The 19,895-nt window shown below is 43.5% G+C and overlaps 2 protein-coding genes and 1 long non-coding RNA gene across 3 annotated transcripts; 1 reads left to right on the forward strand and 2 right to left on the reverse strand.

The window, feature by feature from the left end:
• Positions 1 to 488: 488 nt before the first annotated feature.
• On the reverse strand, positions 489 to 4,134 carry TXNDC15 (thioredoxin domain containing 15). The gene is made up of 5 exons (XM_059860329.1): positions 4,002 to 4,134; positions 3,547 to 3,914; positions 2,871 to 3,034; positions 2,555 to 2,685; positions 489 to 1,865 (listed from the first exon to the last, which is right to left on the reverse strand). The coding sequence occupies exons 1-5, from the start codon at positions 4,051 to 4,053 to the stop codon at positions 1,669 to 1,671; spliced, it is 912 nt and encodes a 303-aa protein (XP_059716312.1). The 5' UTR covers positions 4,054 to 4,134; the 3' UTR covers positions 489 to 1,668.
• Positions 4,012 to 9,775, forward strand: LOC132334355 (uncharacterized). Its single transcript, XR_009488376.1, has 2 exons — positions 4,012 to 4,149; positions 4,640 to 9,775. It is a non-coding gene; the product is annotated as an uncharacterized LOC132334355 (long non-coding RNA).
• Positions 6,218 to 18,309, reverse strand: C15H5orf24 (chromosome 15 C5orf24 homolog). The gene is made up of 2 exons (XM_059860330.1): positions 18,161 to 18,309; positions 6,218 to 10,824 (listed from the first exon to the last, which is right to left on the reverse strand). Exon 2 carries the CDS (start codon positions 10,819 to 10,821, stop codon positions 10,255 to 10,257), a length of 567 nt encoding a protein of 188 aa, XP_059716313.1. The 5' UTR covers positions 10,822 to 10,824; positions 18,161 to 18,309; the 3' UTR covers positions 6,218 to 10,254.
• Between the last annotated feature and the right edge of the window lie 1,586 nt (positions 18,310 to 19,895).

The raw sequence follows: 19,895 nt of genomic DNA on the forward strand, positions 1-19,895 counted from the left end.
TGAGAGGAGCAGAACTGGCCTCAAACTGAAATTAGAGATCTCATTCAGATCAGATATTCAGGACAACCTTGTCACTGTCGGGGTGGCCGGGCATTGGAGCGGCTGCCCAGGGAGGCGGTGGAGTCCCTGGAGGGGTTTCAGGGGCTCCAGGATGTGGCGCTGAGTGATGTGGTTTAGGGGTTACGGTGGCGGTGCCGGTGGAGGGCTGGTCTGGACGGTCTAAAAGGTCTCTTCTCACCTTGATGATTCCATGATTTGTGACACCTACCCGGGAGGAGAACGGCCGAGCAGAGCTGCCGGCCGCGGGTGGATTCTGTCCCACAGAGAGCGGGCAGGTGTCATTTCCACCCCACGGGATCGCACTAAAACAGCCCCGTTCTGTTTGTAAACACATCCCTGTTTCTTTAGCAGTGCGGACATGAGCACTGGGGACAATGTAACCCTGGGCCTCTCAGACGAACTAGATGGCAGAGGCAAGAATGCTCCAATTTATTGTTCACAATCTTTATTAATAACATCCATCCCAGCTTTATCTTCAGTAACACTGAAGTTTTACCAGTGCAGTTTTCTTTTTGGACATAGATATACACGACCTCTGGTTTCCAGAGGAAAAGACAGAGCCAGCAGAGAAATTCACGAATAATTACATTGCAGGGATCTGAGCTATCTGTCAAACAATAAGTCTTAAGACTGTCTTTTTTTTATGTTAGTTTAATTTGCTCTCTAAATCACCCTATTAGGATACTCTGGCAAGCCTCCACCATGATAAATTTTATGCAATCACATAATCCAACCCCACACAACATACCAGTCCATACCTTATCCCAAGCCTTCTATACTAATAATAACTAAAAAAACCCCATAAATTCTTTATGTGGCTTCAAGTGGAGAGTATGGAACTAGCAAACATGGAACTAGAAATTTAAATAAACATCAAGACTGGTCTTGCTAATTTAGGCAGGTAAGCCATAGTTCAGAAATTGCATGTTTTTACTTCTGAAAGAAAAGGACTTACAAGGTTACACTAAAAATATGATTTATTTTTTTTTTTAAAGGACAATTACTACAATTTCATCCAACAGGAATGTGGTAAATAAGTTGTATACACTTAAATATAGCTAGGTGAGCTTGGGAAGTCACTAAATCTCATAAAGAACTGTTACTAAGTCAAAACTCAGAGCAAAGCGAATGAGAAAACCAGCACTGAACCCCAGTGCCAGAGGTGGGAACAGTCACCTCCATGGGAGTGAAAAATCATTTAAAACATCTTCATAGTTCTTTTTATGGACAGTCAAACTAATGTACCAACACCTCCCTTCACCAGTGTTTGCCTTGCAATGCCACGCACAGACCAATGTGCTGTAAAAATCTTTCCTGATCTACAAATTAGATAACACTAATTACATCAAAGTCCATTAAAAAGAAGTCAATCAGAGCAGCTTAATAAATACTTTAGTTCATGTTTTTTCATACTTGTTCACTTACCACTGGAATCACCACAAATGTGCTTGTCACAGATTCAGCAGTTCATAAATAAAGCCAATTTTTAGTCATTATTATAAATTACAACCAACAAATTCAACAGTTCATTCTTAGGTACTTCTAGTCCATAAAAATTCCCACTTTACCAATAAGTGCAAAATTTTGTCCCTGTTTGAACATCTGAGGTCATTCCTGGTGTTCGTGCTCTTGTCCCGGGATGAGCCAGCGGATGCTGTCGGTGCGAACGGTGGCGTACATGACAAAGGCAGCCAGGAAGAGCACAGAGAACAGGAGCAGCCAGTCTATGCCCTTGGTCAGAACACTCGGCAGGGGCCCTTCCCAGTCTTCCTCTGTCACAGCCACATCGCTTCTAGCTTCTATCCCTAAAAAACAAAGTACTCGGTCAACATCATAATCGTTAAATACAGAGAGGCTGCTTCTATCTGGAGCTTTGTTTGTGGTCTCAGACTAAGGCTCAAACACAGGTAGACTAAAATTTTGGTGAGATGGCCCTTGTACATTAACATATACCCAGGATATGATTTACTGATATAAAAACTTAGTGATTTTTAGGTGTATTTGCAAAACAGAAGGCTTGTTCTGTCCTCCCACAGGACAGCCTTGGATAAGTTGTGAGAGTTTTTCATCACATGGAAATTTAATTTAGAGTGTTTCAGGAATATAATTTTTGTGCATTTCTGGAAATGCAGATCCAGACAGCACTTCAGTGTGGATTAGAAGAGAGCTAGCTGGACGGCAAAGAGTTTAATTTATTTCATTCTCAATTAAATCTTTGGGCAGGAAAATACGCTCCATCCTTCTGGCAGCCTCTCTAGCTAAACTCCACTGTTCCCCCTGCTCTGTGACAGCAGCCCAAGGAGCTGAGTTTCTGATCTCAGCACAGGCTGAAATCCAGCTCACAGCAACAACTGATGAAGTGAACCTCTGCTGAGTCCTCACAGGGTCTTTATGACATTCATTTTAAAGAACACATACAGGAACAGGAAAACCCAGTTTGGACCTTAAAGCCAGCCTGTCCTTCCCACTGGCAAACCAGAGCTGATTTACACACCTGTCTGGTTAAAGATGAAGTCTTTCAGGGTTTCCAGCGTTCTGTCTGTATGATTAAATCTAGCCATAGGTTTAGCACCTTGGAAAAGGAGGATATTTGGTACAGCCACAGTTCCAAATCTAGTTGATAAACTACAAAAAGAAAAAACAAAGCATGAAATTAAATCTTCTGGAGGAAGAAATAAAGACAGTCACAATACCGAAAGTGTCAGTTTCACTAAATAAAATTGTCAGTTTATGTAGGAAAAAAAGTCAGTCCTGTTTATAAAACTCAAAGCTAATGAGCTTGCAGCTAGAGCATAAGGAGTGTGAGTTACCTGCTGTGCTGGGATGCATCTAGTGCCAGGAAGTGAAGAGTTGGAAATGCTCGGGGCAAAGAGTTAAAATGAGGTGCCAGGCTGGCAGAAAAGCGGCACCACGGTGTGTAGAACAGGACCAATGTACAGTCACTGCTGTTTGGGTTCAGGAACTCCATCAGGTCCTTGGAGAAAGCATGAGAACAAACACGGACAATTACATATTTAACAAGACTTAAATTCTGTGTAGGGATGCAGCATTCAGCATTCGATTAGATACTTGGCAATACTGATCAAGCAGCTGCACCTTTTAAAACAGGTGGAGAATTGTATATAACCTTTTTTAAAGGTCGTTGTAAAAGTTTATTACTTAAAAATACACATACACATAACCATCACAAGAAAAGAGCTGGCACTAATTGTCATTAACGATTTCCAAGAGAAACACCAGTCCACAGAGCAGGAAAGCTGGCAGCACCCTGCAGGCACAGAGATAACACACACAGGCACATGAAGCGAGCCATAACTCCATTTTTTTTCCTGCTCAGAATGGCCCCAAAAGCCTCCTTGCCCAGTCATCTATTTTCTTCGGTAGAACTAAGCACGTTACAGAGGGAAATTCGCTAAGTCAGGCACTGAGAGCAGCAGGCTGACGGGGTCACACCAACAGCGGGCAGTGAGCGGGCCCCCCGCGTACCTGGGACACGTTCAGGATCTGCAGCGTGAAGCGCTCGATGCCCGTCGTGTTCCTCTCCTCGCAGTTCACCTTGGGAGCCTTGGCGCTGTCGGTGCCGTTCTGCTCCTGAGCGGGCGCGGGCAGCACGGGCTCCAGCATGGGCTGCTCTCGGGCCTGGGCGGCCGCGGGGCCGCTCCCCGCCGGCCCGCACGCATCGCCCCCGGCCGCCGCATCGCAAGCCCCGGCCGAGCCGCCGCTCGCCTCGGCCGGCACCGCCGACAGCAGCACGGGCTGCTCGGCCAGGGCCCCGCTGCCCTGCATCGCGTCCGCCATCTCGGCCGTGCGGTACCGCACCGGCTCGGGGCCGCCCGCGCTCCGCTCCACGGCTCCTGCAGGGAAACAGAGGCACGGAGGGAGGCGTCAGCGCCGCGCCCCGCCCGCCCCGCGAGCGCGCACCCAGAGCTCCCAGGCCGCACCTGCGGGAAGGGTCGCACCGAGCCAGGCCAGCGCCAGCAAAAGCCGCCACATCCTCCGCCACAAGCCCAGTCCCGGCGGCCGCCGCTGCGTCTCCCCGGACAACGACCGCTTCCGCCGGATCCCCGGGACACTTCCAGTTCCGCTGCCGTTCGTATTTCCGTGGGAAGACCCCCTCTGGGCGTGAGGGTGGTGGGGCAGCGGAGTGGGGTTGGGCTCTGCTCGTATTATGCAAAGCGGGTGGGTCTAACCGAGTTTTCTCGCGGCCTCGCCGAACCCCGAATTGGGAGTGTTCAGCCTGGAAAAGAGAAAAGTTTCGGGTGACCTAATTACGGCCTCCCAGTACCAGGGAGTTTGTAGGAAGGATGAGACGAGACTATTTACAAGTGCATGTTGTGACAGGACAAAGAAGAATGGTTTAGATTAGATATTAGGAAAAAAAATCTTTACCAAAATTATTTTCAGAAAAAGTTTACTGTGAGCATGGTGCGCCCCTGGCACAGGTTGCTCAGAGAAGCTGTGGTTGTCCCTTCCCTGGAAGCGTTCAAGGCCAGGCTCGACGGGGCTTGGAGCAACCGGGGTAGTGTCCGAGGTGTCCCTGCCCATGGCAGGGGTGTGGAACAAGATGTTCTTCTTACAGGTCCCTTCCAACCAAAACCCTCCCGTGATTCTGTGACCCCCGCCTTGCAGGGCTGAGCCCGCACGGGGAGCGGAGCTGCTGCCTGGGCCGGCTGTCGGGCTGCTGATGCTGCTGGAGGCATTTCACCGTTGATTGAAATTAGCTCAGCTCGGAAATTCTTGCAAAGAGACCAGTACCATCCCACGGCTTCGGCAGGCTGCTGTGACTGAGCAGTGAGTGCCTGGAACTCATCCCAAAGCCCGCTCTGGTACAAGCGTGTCGCAGCCCTAGCACTTCCCTACAGCCGCGGCTGCCTGGTGAAGGATTTGCCCACTCCCACCCTCGCTAGGGAAGCACGGTCCCGTTCGGGAGTTGCTTGCACACAAACTGTGCCTTAACCTACAGTAGGCTGGGGTACGGGTAAAAGGCGGCAAACTAAAGGCGTGTTTTTAAAACTAAAAAAGAAGAGTTCTTGTCCTGCAGCTTATCAAGCAAAGCTCCCAAGCAGAAAGGCATATTCCTTTTCAGGAAATTGTATTTTTCCTGTTGCAGAGTTAGTATTTACTTTATTTCAGTTTAATAGTGAAGACTCAAGACTATTTGTGACATTTTGAAAATGAGCACATTACTTCAAGTGCTGCTATCTTTTTTAACACACTTACTTAAAACTGCCAGCAGTGCACAATGAGATTTTGCCAAAACTCAGCATCTGTCAAAAACTGATAGTCATGAGGAGAGGATGAACCATGCACACAGGGAAAGGGCAGGAAAAACCATGTACATGTGTATAAATGAAGATGGGGGTCATTTATTACAGAAACAGGATTTTTAGCTTTGTTTTTACTCCAACTGTGTACTTCTGCAACTGTGTCATTCCTTACAGCACTCATTTTCTTGCTTGAAGCTTTTCCTTTCAAAGTCCAATTTGCATAAGCACTAATAATGAAGACATAATAGTCTAAAAATAGAAAACATGAGTTTTGCACATAGAGGGAAAACATTTAATTAGATCAGCTGATACAGGAGCAAGCTTGAAAGCAAAAGCACAAAGGGAATCCAAACTGGTGCAGACCAGCAAAGAACAACTTGCCCCATTCCCCCTTCTCCTTATGTTTTAGTCAAAACAGCATTTTCCACTTGAAAACAATTTCTTACTGTGAAATTAATCCTAACATAATCTCCTTCCTGCTATAGCACAAATATTCCTGGAATACTGGGATAAATATGTCTTATTCATCACAGAATAATGAATTATGACAATTCCATGAAAATTTTGTTTATGAGTACTTTCAATTTGATTTCCATGTGCAACAGAGGGAAAAGCTGGCAGTTAATTATCTATACAGGGTTATAGTTCCTTTCCCCCCCTTTTCTCCTATTTGAGTTAAAGGACAAGAACAATTAAGTTAGTGTCACCTTGTTTTCAATTCACTAAAAAATAAGCAATATTCCTCTTATCTCCTGACACCTTGCAACTCACAGTGTTTTAACCTTAATGCAAATATATGTAACATGCCTGTAACAAGTAGGTAATGCTGTCAACTGGCATCTTCAGCCAGAATTTAAAAGGTATTAAAAAAGAAAAACAGGGGAAAATAGTTAGGCTTTAAAGTATTAACTTTATTAATAAATATACATCCATATGATTATGTAAATACAGATCATGAACACTACTCCATTCCCATACACATAATTGCACACGAGTAGCTCAAGTTCATGGACATAAAAACATACACAGTATCTAATCAGGCTTTTTACAGCAGAGGACAGGGTGCTGATACGAGTTATTTAACAGATTACTGTTACCCCCAAAGTAAACCTGTAGTAAAGCAAATGATGCAAGATTGAAGGAACAGAAAGTGGTTCAAATTTCAGAGTACAGATTCTTCTATTTTGAAAAAAAGTCACAAGGAGAAAGGTCTAGTGTCTACTAAAGTCATTAATATATTTAGCGGTGTTAAAATATATGCTTTAAAATAGAGAAGAATAAACTTTTTGTAATCAGAAATGAAGTGTGCAGTTCCAAGTATTTATGATTGTTATCAGCTGTTTTAACTGTCAACTCTAAGGGGAGCATGAAACATTGTTATACATATAACAAAGACCAGCAGAGCTACAGCTAATGAAACCATTGCACAAATGACTTCACATTGCTCTGCCTTTTAAAGCTCTTCAAAATGGGGAAGGGAGTTAAATTCTCATCTGAATTACTCAGTGTATTGTAGTTCCTGGTAATTCTCTTCACAGATACATCACTTTTCACTGACAAGGCTTGGTTTTGTCCTGACTGAACATTAAGATCCTTCAGACAAAATGAAAATATATTCATTCAGAAGAGAGATCTTTAATGGCTCTAGTTAATTTGATTACTTTAAACTAAATCCAAGATGTAAAGAACATTGCTTTTATGACAAAGCTAAGTGCTGGTTTTAAAAATACCATCTTTGATACCAAAGTCAGCTGCTTCTGATGGTATCTGATTTTTTTCTGCCAAAATATGGTGCTAGCATCTTGAATCTGTCCAGTGCAAGACTTTATAGTAGCAAAATTATTTGGTTTTAAAGTTTAAGTAAATTTAATCAAGAAACTGAATAGTAGTTACTATATGTATCTTAAACAGTGAACTTTATAGCATCATTAAGGAATAATAGCAAGCTAATACATTTCATTTATGTATAAATAAGACATTAGAAACTTGATAATTAAAAGAAATTATTAAAACCTAAACTTGACATGTCAGTCTTCTTAACAGTGTTAACACAGAACAGTGATCCTAGCTTATGAATAGCTGAATTATGATATATAATATAAAATAAGCAATTTACCTTACAAGTAATGTTTTCATACTATGGGGGGAAAATGCCAGTTTTCCCATTGGCAGTAATAAAGTTTAGGCATTAACATGCTGTTTCAGTGTTTCTCATGGAAAAAAAAGTGTTGAAAAAAGCACAATGTATTCTGCAGAGTATACATAGGAAGAACAGAAGTATTTGAAAATTCCATTTCTAGTCACTTTGAATCTCCTCTTTATTTTTCCCTTCACTGCATGGCACCAGTAAACTCTAGTCAGATATAAAATAAAGCAGAATTAGGAAACACCAGCAGTGCACTTCTGATCTCCTTCCTAAATCCAGAGTGCCAAGCAGCACACTGCGGGCTCTCTGAACACTTTTCTATTTGATGCTCATCATTTCACAACTGACAACATTAATTAGTTTTTACTGGGATTATATTTCATCTGATATAATTAATCAACACTGTAAGGAACAGAAATTGCTTAGGTGATTTCATTATTTCATCAGCATACTTGAATACAAATTATACTAGCAGAACAGCAATACATCTGCATTATCGCATTATCTCCTGACACACAGCACAGCACCATTGAGTGGATGCACAAGTGAGGAACGGACAGGAGGAAACAGGATCAACAGGAGGAGGTAAGGAGCGGAGTTTCTCCAAGGTACAGTGGTGACATGCAACACGTTCCTTGCCAGCGAGGTGTGACACTCCTGCAGTTACACATTCAGCTGAAGAGGACTGCTTGCCCAGCTGAGTTCAGGAAAGAACTTAAAGCAGTCTTTTGTTGAAAAATTATCTGATTAAAAACAGCCAATACAACACAGATCCTGAGGGTGAATGAACTCACGTTAGCATTTTGCATGTGTCAGAAGTTACAGCTTCTGAGAGAGACTGCTAAATTTCAGACTTGCGAGTTTGCTGAGGAACAGAATGTACAACTGGATTTCAGAGCTTCAGCATGAAGAAACTATTCCTTAGTAGCAATTTAGCTGCCATTAGTTCATCTATTGACTAAGGAGCCATCCAGTATAAGTTGAGGTTCATTGTCTTAGTTGCCAGTCCATACACAGTTCCCCCAAAACAATTCAACACACCTATTGTAAAGTACAGCAAAAGTCCAGCTCAATATGTGTTAGGCATCACTGGAACACCTGAAGGCTTGCTGCTTTTTTCCTGATAAAAAAGGTATGAAACATGACATCTGTTTCTTAAGTTGTCATCACTGAAAGCAAGAGGTCTAGTCAAAATGACAGCAGCCCAGAATAGCATTTATGTTAACAAAAATGACCATCATTACCCATTAAGCACAGGTTCAACCCAAATTTTATTCTCCCCCAAATCTGCAAACTCTACGTATTCCCCCTCCCCAGGTATTCCAAGCTATGAATTTATCATAAAGTCATTTTATATGTGAAATGACTTTAACATAAACTTTCTTCCAGATTAAAAAAAAAAAATTAATTTCAAACAAACAATATGTAACACTGAGGACTGATTATTTTTTCTTTTGAAGTCTGGATGAAAATATTTTACACACTCACATTCACACATTCTCCCACACTTAAAAAAAAATTACACACACCCAGCTGAAAAATTGAACATTTCTTTTGGGAGGAGGGGAGGTTTTAGTTTGAGTCAAGAAAGGTGTTAACCAACATTTTTTCTGATTTGCATGCATAGATTAATTACTCTATATCTGGGATCAAGCAGTGCAGTAAACTGCATCCTGTTTGCATCAGCTATACAGTTTGCTTTTAAAAATCATGAAAATGGTGTCCTTTGGTAGATATATAAGCTTCCATAACTTAAATATAGTATAAATGTCTAACAATGAAATAACTATTTCCAGGAATATCTGGCAAAACTGAGTCTAAAAATTTGGCAACAGTGTCTATTTAAAAAGTTTAATTTGTAAACATTATTGGTTATTACTTTAAAAGCTATTAAACTGTCGCAATCTAAGCACAGATTTGAAAGGCAAAAGCCAGCGTAAATAGCTATTTACAGATTTAAGAACATACTGTTTAATATTAATCAAGTGCCTAACTAGAATGAACAGTACTTAATTTCTTATAAAATATTTCAAATTGCAAAGAATTATTTGTGGTTTGGTATATGTATTACTAGGCATTTCAAAATTACCCAGCAGAATCCTGTAACAGTGTACCTAAAAGAACAACTCGCACCTAATGGCAAAGTAACTTGTCTTTGTAAGGCGCTGTGCAGCTGTAACGCACTGTACACATTCTCACGTTTCTTTAATATCTTCCGAAATGTTTTTGGAGCATGAGTTGAAATTCACTTAATGCTACAACTCCAGAAATAAAAGTCACTGGAAATCACTTTAGGAAAAAAGGGGTTTTTTTTTGTTTAAGTTTTTAAGTCTATTCTAAGTCTATCTGAGGTCTGTAGAAGGTCCTGCAGAAGTTGAAAATGTGGCTTGCCACTTCATCAGTTTTTTTTACCAAGTAAGAACTTAACTGGCTAAGTTGCTTATTGTGGGATAGGCCACATCCTGAACCATCAGCCAGCTATTAGATTTATGACAAACTGAACTTAAAATTAGGGACATGGACATTACTTAAGTATTGATACCAAAGCATAATATATCACTTTAGACTTCCTTATAAATTATGATTTTAAATCAACAGAAGCCTCTTTAAACCAAAGCCTTCGCAACATTCTGTTAAAGTTATTAATCGCACCCGTAGGTTATGGCATTATTGGAATAAAATCTAGAAGCTCAGACTTAAGCAAACATTACAAGAAAACTCAAGAAACATGCCCAAAATTAGCATAAAGCAGATTAGTAAGGAGTTACTCATTCCCTCCCTTCATTCATTAGGCTGTTTGATTTTGCTGCTTGTTTCACCAGCAGTATGGACTCCTCTGTTATGCATCATAGGGTAAGGAAAAGCTGCACTGCCACAAGTATAATTTAGATTTGCAAGCCGTGATAGAGCTTTAATGCTACCTGGAGGTCTGCCTGGGCTGACTTTGTATCCTGCTGCTTTAGTTGTACCCAAGGGTCTGCCTGGACTTGTCTTAAATCCAGCTGCTTTGGTGGTCCCCAGGGGTCGACCTGTGCTGGTTCGGTACCCCGCTGATTTCGTGGTCCCTGACGGCCTTCCGCGCTTCCCGGAGCGGTTGAGGTTTTTCTTTTTCTTTAGTTCATCTTTTGTCTCTATATTCCTGCCACTTGTGGTCTGCAAGTGGGGGTCATTCAAGGCATCTTGTCTCTGGCAGGCAATGGGTTTGTGGCTGACTGCGTGGCTGTACTTGCTCTGCTGCGTGGCATAGAGGTCAAACTGATCCGCAGCCCTCACATTGTCTTCATTCAGGCAAGAGCTCTTGCCGGTCCCACAGAAAGCTGGATTACTGCTGGCAACAGGGTGCATCATTTTCTACCAGAAACAGGAGAGGGAAATATGTATCAATATATCATAATACTGCAGAGTGTTGCACAAAAGAGAATCTTTCAAAAGCTACCTCTGTTTCATAAATTAGTTCAAACTACTTTGTCTATTTTTAGTAAATAGTACTGATGTCAGTAAATTACTTTTGGAATGAGTTTTATTACACCTTCACTTGAGGTTCTACACAATAACCTTTACACATAGTTAAAAAGGAGAGTTTAAACCACGTATTATTCACAGAGGTATAATTAGAGACAAAGTAAGTTAAAAAACTGAACAACAGCATTTCAGAAACCAAGACCTACAATATTTGCTCATCTATGATTCCAAAACCTTTCTAACCAATTATCATCTAAATTTTAGTTCTCTACCTCTAAGATTGATATGTGACTCAGTTGTAAACCAAAGAAAGATATCTTGTAACTCTCTTGGTATAGGAGATACAGGATCCTAAAGATTTTTTTTACTTGCTTAACTGCAGCAAAGAATAAAGTGCGAATCAATTTTCTTATTGCATGTCACAATTAGTGTCCAAGAAATAAACACATAAGGCATTTGGCAACACAATGGTGCCATGGTTGGGAAAGCAGAGGGATGAAATGAATTTGTAACAAAGTACAAGATGCTGGATTGCAGAAATGCCACTACTGTCCTAGTTAGGAGAGCATGTACAAGCTGCTAGCAATGCCAGCAGAGATATGTTGGTATTGTTGGCATTGCCAACAACTCTGGGAAATAAAGCAACTACATCTTCCATTCACCTACAGTGGTTCTACAACTTAAGTAAGCTGCAAATACTCAAAGTCTAAGATAGTAATATTTAGCCATGCTGAAGACAATATTAAGTCAATAAATATCTGTCCCTTCAGGGTATTTCTACGTCCTAGAGCCATACTTGATACAGCAAAATTACTTCCCATGTTAAATTTCACAAGAAGATATGGTCTGGAACATTTATTATCTTTTCCCTACAATAGATATGGAATATCACCTACAGCAACATAATTTAAACCCTACAATTGATTACTGAATTTCCTTGGCAGTTACAAATGTTTCCTGCCAGCCAGAGAGAAAGCACACAGCACAGTCTATTCACCCTGAAGTAAATCCCCGTGCTCTTTTCTCCTGATTACAAAGGATACATTCCCTGTTGGAACACTCAATCTACCTTGGCTTGTCAAATGCACATTACAGTGTGCATTACTCTTGTACAAATATATGAATATGGGTTTATGTCAAATAGTGAAATTATGATAGAAATATAGTTTAAATATTAGATGTTCTAGCAGAGATAATCCAAGCGCTACAATCCTGGTGCATTGCATGGGGTACAGTACAACAAAAGCGAAACCATTGTTATTGCAGCTGTTAACGTCCAAGCCAAACAACTAAGAATAGTTTGCAAGCCTGCACTTAGCAAAGGACAAAGGAAATAAGCTCAGGTCAAGAGACCAGACAGACTTATCTGTGCAGCAATACAGAAGGAAGCTTAGGGTTTTCTACAATTCACGGTCAAAAAATGTTACCTTTATTTAACCCCAGTAGAAAAGTGCCTGCAATTATCGCGAAAAATACCTAAGATTTTTCATGATATGTAACTGCAAACATGAAGGTTCTATAATGTCCTTTTGCTGCAGAGAGTGTAAAGGCCAGCAGCTCTGAAAGGCTGTTCAGCTGTTTGTTGATCCACTAGAGACACTTGGAGTGCTGAGCAGCATTCTTGTCTCAGTAGTCATTTTAAGCACAGGAATACTGGCTTTAGCCCCAAAAAACTGCTCCAAGCTCAACTGCCACAAAGAAGGATCAGCTGAGCTGCCCAGTATCCAAGGAACATAAGGAATACAGAGCAGGGAGAAGGCACTGAATAAGAGCAGAGGCTCCAGCTATTTCTCATGAGACTGACCAGGCTCACAATCACTCCTGTGTTACATTCTTACTCTCTGATGCTTCTCATTACACTTGGGGGGATTTTTCCACCCATCTTTCTGCGGGAGAACCATCATAAGCACTCCAAGACTGGGAATATATTCTGCTGTAGCTGATGAATGCTGGAACTTCATCACCATATGCATGTGCTTTGTGTCTACTGCAATACCACTGACAAACACTGACTTCACACACAAGCCCTGGCTGATGATACTTTACCTTCCATCTGGCAACAACCAGCATCACTGGAATGGATGAATGAAGAAAGACAGTACAAATCAGTAACTGTTTAAAATTTCTTTCTAGAAGAAGCTTAATAAAACCCCCAATCTCAGTGGAAGACTGCCAATAGGATTTTTTAATTCATTTCCCCCCCTCTCTGCACCATTTTTCAACAAACCATGCAAATTTCAAATAGTAGCCAAGGTTCCTCTTTTATCTTCTTTAAGACTTTTTTTGAAAAGTTTTTAAAAGGAAATCTGTAATCAAGCTTAATTACTCTAACATGGAATCTCCAGCACAATTTTCCTTCATTCACATTACAGTAGGGAATAAAAGAATGTAGAGTCTATCCATGGAGTGGAAGCAGGTTTCTTGGCAGGGAGATATACAGTATAAAAGAAAATTGGTATCAAATGCAAAGCTATGCCAATTTAAAAATTACACTCCAGCTAAATTGTATAGCTAAACACATACAATTTTGTGTGCAATCATTCTTGAATAAAACCCTCCAAAAAGTTTCCAATAAAATAGAACTTTCTCATTTTAAACCTGTAAATAGACAAGTAAAAGTATTTGCAACAGTTTACTTAAATCAGTTTTTAAACTGATTTAACTGACTGGCTGAATATCTCTGTATCAACAAACAGTTAAGATGAGGCACTGTAACAGGGAAATTAAGTTGTATTTCAAAAAGATTCACTGGAAAGTGACTGTGGAGGATTTTCTGTATGGATCTTTTAGTGCCTGGTAATTTATATCCATACAAGTGCTGGGGAAGGGAAGAGGCACTGGATAAGCTAGCTTTGGGAAAAGAGAGGCAGCTTCTCATGCAACAAAGCACAAAAGTCCCACCACTGCTAGAAAGAAACAGGACAATCCAGCTGGGACCCACAAAGCTTTGCTACAGGGGAATGTCTGGACTTGGTCATGACCCCCCTTGTATCCCTAAAATACAGCTTAACATACAGCTCTAGCTCACAGCTGCTAAGGCTCCCAGTATTGTTAAGGCCCATCTCTCTCTCCAGGCTTTCCTCCTGCAGGAAATTCCCATTCATGACCTATTCACTACACAAAATTGTAATATCAAAGTTACTTAAATCACATTACATAAAAACATCCTCTTGGGCTGTGATGTGAGGCCATCTTTGGCTTTCAAACATCGTACCTTGCCTTCTTCACAGGGATGATTTAGCTGCCAGTGTAGATAAGATGAAACCTTTGACAAGCAGAGAAGTCCACAGGGCCCTCCATAACAGGCACTTGGGCACTCACTCAGTTGTTATTTTATACTGAGTACTGGACCTGAGACCCATTATCTGCACTGAGCAGAATAATCAGCTCCAGCACAAGCAACAGGCAATTGCTCTGCTCTCACCCACCCCACCTGCCTTCTGTGGCCTAGTGAGCGCCAGAACAGACCTGACCCAGCACGCGCCTCTGCTTTCTGCTAAAACACACCTGAATCACAGCAAAACTGCACAAAACTCGAAGTCCACCTATATTACAGCTTTCCAAATGATGAATACCAGGAAGGGTAAACTCCTCACACCAACATGGACAGTTCTGCTTTTAATGAGGGTTAGTATACAACACCCACTCGTTTTTCTGAGGTTTTTCACCGCTGACCTTGCAAGAGTTTCCACAGTATCGATGGGGCTGTGGGAGGCTGTAGCTGCACATTTTCATCATCATCCAACACGTACAAAGTACTTAACAACACAAGCAGCCACAAGCATCATTTGTGCACAGCTCTCTGAAGGTCACTGTGGCCAGTGAACGCTGCAGGAGCAGAGCACAGGCCTGGCTCTGTTCAGGATCCCTCATAAAGGACGCTCTATGCTGAGCTCCACAGCCCCGGGGAGCCTCACAGGCCTCCTTTGCTTTGCAGGGGGGTTGAGCAGCAACAGCAACAGCAGCAGGAGGAATATTTTTCCTTTCAAGACCACAACAGAAATATGGCATCAGTTCTGTCCTTCTCTCTTAGGACAGCATGTGTGAGAAATCCTTTCATCACTCACTAAGAATTCTACAATTTAAATGTTTTTCACATGTCCCCTTTATTGTCAGCTTCTTCTCTACACTTTAACACTTGCTAAAGTAGGGTCTTACTCAGTTTTTAAAACCCTGTAACTCCTTGTTTTCACAAAGATGCACCTTACCTGGAGTAGTCACATAAATGTAAATATTTAAAAAATACTAAGTATTAAATTCTATCAGTGGCACAACACACACTGTAACACCTGAACCTACAATTGAAATCTTATCTACTTGTGAAGCTTGATAACCAGCTTTTCCACACTGTGCTTATGAAGCCCTTTCTGCAGCTGGTGCATAATATGTATTTTCTCACCATTTGACACCAGGTAAAATGTCAAAATATAAGAAGTAATTTCTTTACAGCAGTGACCTCCTAGAGTTACTACATGACAACACAAGACTGCAAATCAAGAGACATCATAATTTTGGAATTTTGGTTAATTTTAGAAATTAAGAGTTCTCCAAGCAATAAAACTTACAAAGGTGGTCCTTCCCCTGGTGACCCAGAGTCATTTTCTTATATGACAAGTTAAGAGAAGAGTTATTTGGAACTGAAACACCCACTCCCTTCAAATTCCCCTTCCCCAGATGTGCCAGGCAGAGTGGGAGCCTTCCTTCACTAGCACCTGTGCCTCCTGCTCCTCACCAGAGAGCTGCAACCTGGGCGCAGTCTCGGTGCCCCCGGGAGTTCAAGTCTTTTGACTCAGACACCCCAGGAGAAACAAAGCTCTCCAAAGCCTAAGGACCAGCTTTGTTTTACAGACAAAGCTCAACTGCTCTCACAAAGAGTTGATGTTGGCAAGCACCACTAGGCCAAGTGTAAAGTAAACTGAACTTTTAGGGTTCACTCCTTATTTGATTGTAAAACCAGGCAAACAAGTAACTGTTAGGCTTTCTAACCCTAAAAACCAAATAAGCCAGATCCAAGGGCAGAGTTTCACTAGATGCTAACATTAGCAAGGATGTCAGCTGACTTCTTCCCACCCCAAAACTAAGATCATATATGATGATGATGATGAACAGAAAGACTTGAGACAACTTCACAAAAATTAAAGAAGATGGCATCAATGATTTAATTATCTGTGCACCTCCAATCACACTGACACAACTGCCAGTTTGGTTTCATAATCAACAGTAAAACCACTCTGAATCCGCCCTTTTTCTGAACAGGACAATCTTGCCCTTTCCTCCTCTCCCACATTCCCACTCCTTCTGCCAACACTAACTATTGTGCAAGAGCAGGACAAATCAACACCAGGGATTTGATCCAGGTGAAAACTAATCCAACAAGAAAGCAAAAGCAACAGTGTGTACGCATGGGAGCAAGAGAGTAACAGAAACCCACATTTCCATTAGCACAGAGACAGTGCCAGGTGAGCCTAAGCCACATTACCCACTGGCTGCCACTGACCCATTCCCTGGTATTGTTACTTAAAAAAACCAACAAAATCTCAAAAACATGGTCTTAGTGGACTTCAGAGATCTGGATGACAGGCATGACAAGTCCCAAACACAGCACAAGTAATGGAGGTTGGAGAAAAACCCCAGAGCTGGGGATGGAGCAGCACGGAATCGAGGCAGCTATTAGGCCAGACAGACTGGCTTAGGAGAGTAGGTGAAACTGCATCCTCATTATTCTGTGGTTCTGCAATTACCAAACTTCAAGGCAAACCAAATACGCATATGAATGAGGGAGCAGGTAGAGGTGGATTTTATAAAGAAAGGATTATTAGTGTTTGTGAATTGTCCATTCACCTCAAGGAGCTATTCCCAAATAAAAAGAAGCAGTCCTTGCCATAGCCTAGAACAAGGGCTTTGAGGAGCTGGAGATGCTTATTCATCTCTGTGGGTGTTCTCACCCACCCTCTTCTCCCCAGGGCTGCAGTCTCCCATAATAGCTCCAGAGGTAAGAGGTGCTCATTCATCTCAGTGGGTGTTCTCACCTACCCTCTCCTTTCCCTAGCCTGCTACCACAAAAGGACTTTCAAGCTTTAGAGATGGATCCAGCATCTCCTTCTTGATGTGCATTTTCACAATGCTTCTCTGTGATGGGACCATGCAGGAGGCTCTGGACACCTGTCCACCCACCCAAACACAGCCACGACAGTGTCCTTGTGTGAGACTGCTGAAAGACAAAGTCCACTTGTTGAATCTGTTCAACAATGGCCAATGGAAGAACATGTTGGCCTTTTTTTTATTTAAGGCTGCATCTAAAATATGAGGGATATGGGTACAGACACACACACACACAATTCTAAGAGAAACTGTGGCATCTGAAGACTGAAATAAACCATAATTTAAGAATATTTTAACAAAGTACCCCTCCTACCCTTTCATTTTACACAAATAAAAAACACGCGGATTAAAATAACTGTTAATCCACGGAGAACTGCACAAAAATTTAAAGCGCAATTATTCCCTAACTAATTACACCAGAAGAACTATGCACAAACAAGAATGCACTAAACTATCCACAACTAAACACGAGAATACACAGCACTGACACGCATTATATCAGAACGCAAAGAGGCACAGAAGGGACACAGTGAGGCTCTGAGGTGCGTCAAGAAACACATCCATGGGCTGTACGCACACATCCATATGCCCCACGCGAATGGGAACATGCTTTAAGTAAACAGCCCCGCACACAGACCAGCCCCACGCGCGGAGCTGAGGCTGCTGAAGGGAAGGAACAATTCCCGGCCGCAGGCTGGAGACAGGAGGGCCCAGCCCCACCTGGAGCGGCCAAGGGCCGGCTGAGGGGACAAAGGGGCTGCACAGCTCTCTCCGCCTCGGCCGCAGCCGGGGACACGGCGCCGGGGGTGGCCTCGGTGTCCCGCGTCCCGCGCGGGGGGCACGGACAGGGCCCGGCCCCGGGCCTGGGGCACGGCCGGGCGGGGACAGCGGGGCAGGCGGCGATGGCGCAGCTCCCCTCGCGCGGCCCCGCGGGGCCCGGGCACCGCACCCTGGGGCGAGCAGATCGCGGGATGGCCCTCAGCGGCGGGGAGGGGAGCGGAGCGGGGAGAGGAGAGCCCCGCTCCGCTCCCCTCCCCCGCCGGCCGCGGCTCCATCTTGCCCGCCCCCCGCCTCCCACCGCGCGGAGCAGGGGCCGGGGCCCGCGGGCCCGACCCGCACCTACCTGAGAAGCTCGGGGCGGCGGCGGCGGCGGGCGGAGCGGCCGCCTCCCCACACCGCGCCGGGCGGCTGCAGGGAGGAGACGGGCGCAGGGGAGGGAGCGGCGCTACAGCGGGCGCGGGTGGCGGGGCGGGCGGGGCGCACTCCCGAGCGGGGCCGCGCCGCGGGGGCGCGCGCGGGGCGGGGCCGGCGAGGCCCCACCCGCCGAAGAGGGTCGGGACCGCGCGGCCGCCGCCATTTTGTGGGGCGGGCGGGTGGGCAGAGGTGAGGCCTATGAGGGCACAGGCGTGTGTCCAATGATTGAGGCCCTGTGGCACTGCACATCCCTAGAAGCGCGTAAATATTACTGGTGCTTCCATCACTGCCGTTTGGATAGAGGAGTGTGGTATCTTCTGTGTCAGTAGTACATACACAGGCTCACTTGGGTTGGAAGGCACCTCTGGGGTCACCGAGCCCAGCCAGTGACCAACACCACCGTCAAACAGACCATGGCACTGAGTGCCACCTCCAGTCTTTACTCAAACACCTCCAGGGGCGGTGACTCCACCACCTCCACTCCACCACACGCTGCAGTACATTATGGAGTAATCCAGCTTCAGGGCTATTAGAAGGATGTATGACATGAGTTCTGTCTCCCTGCTGACCCTGCAGTGGAACAGCTGCCGTTGCCAGTGTAGCTCACACAGGGCTGGCTCTGGGTATGGACCATCTCTGGGACTGCTAGTTATTAAATACTTTGCTTTGTTTCATCCATCTGTATTCTGAAGAGTTCAGTCTTGGAGTAGCACTTCCTTGTAAACACAATTTCATACCTACAAGAAGGAACAGCAACTGCAGGAATTGCAACTTCAGCTGTTTACAAAAAGATCCCATATAAACATTTTAAGTGCCCAGCACATTTTACCATCCAACCTTTTGCCCACTTGGTGGAGGGCTGTGACCAACGTATTTTTTAATGCACATTTGTTAAGGATTATAACAGATTCCTGCCCTTCATGAGCACCTTTGGTCCAGGGTCTGAGTGACCATATTGGTCCTTAAATGACTGACACACAAAAGAGCCTGAAAAATACTATGTATTATTCAGATGTGATTTTAGATAATAAAAGCAAAAAATGCCAGGAAACAAACTTGTACCTTTCACAAACGGTTAATTCTGCTTTTAAAAATATTTTCCTCTCCTGCTGTTGTTTGAGGAGCAGACTGCTGTACTCCAACACTAAGATATTCCATTTCTGCAATACTTGGAGCTCTTCAGGCCGAAAATTGCCATGAAACATCCTGCCAAGTTGATGATTCGTATTCTTGCCATTTCTTCCTAATGCATGCAGGAATCCTCACTTGCAGTATAAGAAAGCAGCAGGGAAAAGCAGCATTTATTTAGCTTAATTTAGCAAATGATTCAGTTTATTTACAAAGCTCATCTTTCTGCTGTTCAAATGCCTGTTGGAAATGCCAGTGAAAAATGGTTCCATTTGATACCTTTTCAGTGTCCTGTTATTTGCAATATATTTATTTTAATCTCGAAGGTGATGAAGTCAGGCTGGGCTTATCCTCCTGGTTTCTGCAGAAATTTTGGTCTCACCAGAACACAGAAGCCATCAGACCCTATAGGAGTGGCAGTGCAGTGTGAGGCTCCATCCTGAGCTGCGAAGCTGGAACCCAGCTGTTGTCGATGCTGTTGCTGACAGAGCAGAGCAAGATCTAATTGTCTGACCTGGGACTGGCCATGGCTCTGT

Source organism: Haemorhous mexicanus, chromosome 15 (genome assembly GCF_027477595.1).
Source record: "Haemorhous mexicanus isolate bHaeMex1 chromosome 15, bHaeMex1.pri, whole genome shotgun sequence".
Lineage (NCBI taxonomy): Eukaryota > Metazoa > Chordata > Aves > Passeriformes > Fringillidae > Haemorhous > Haemorhous mexicanus.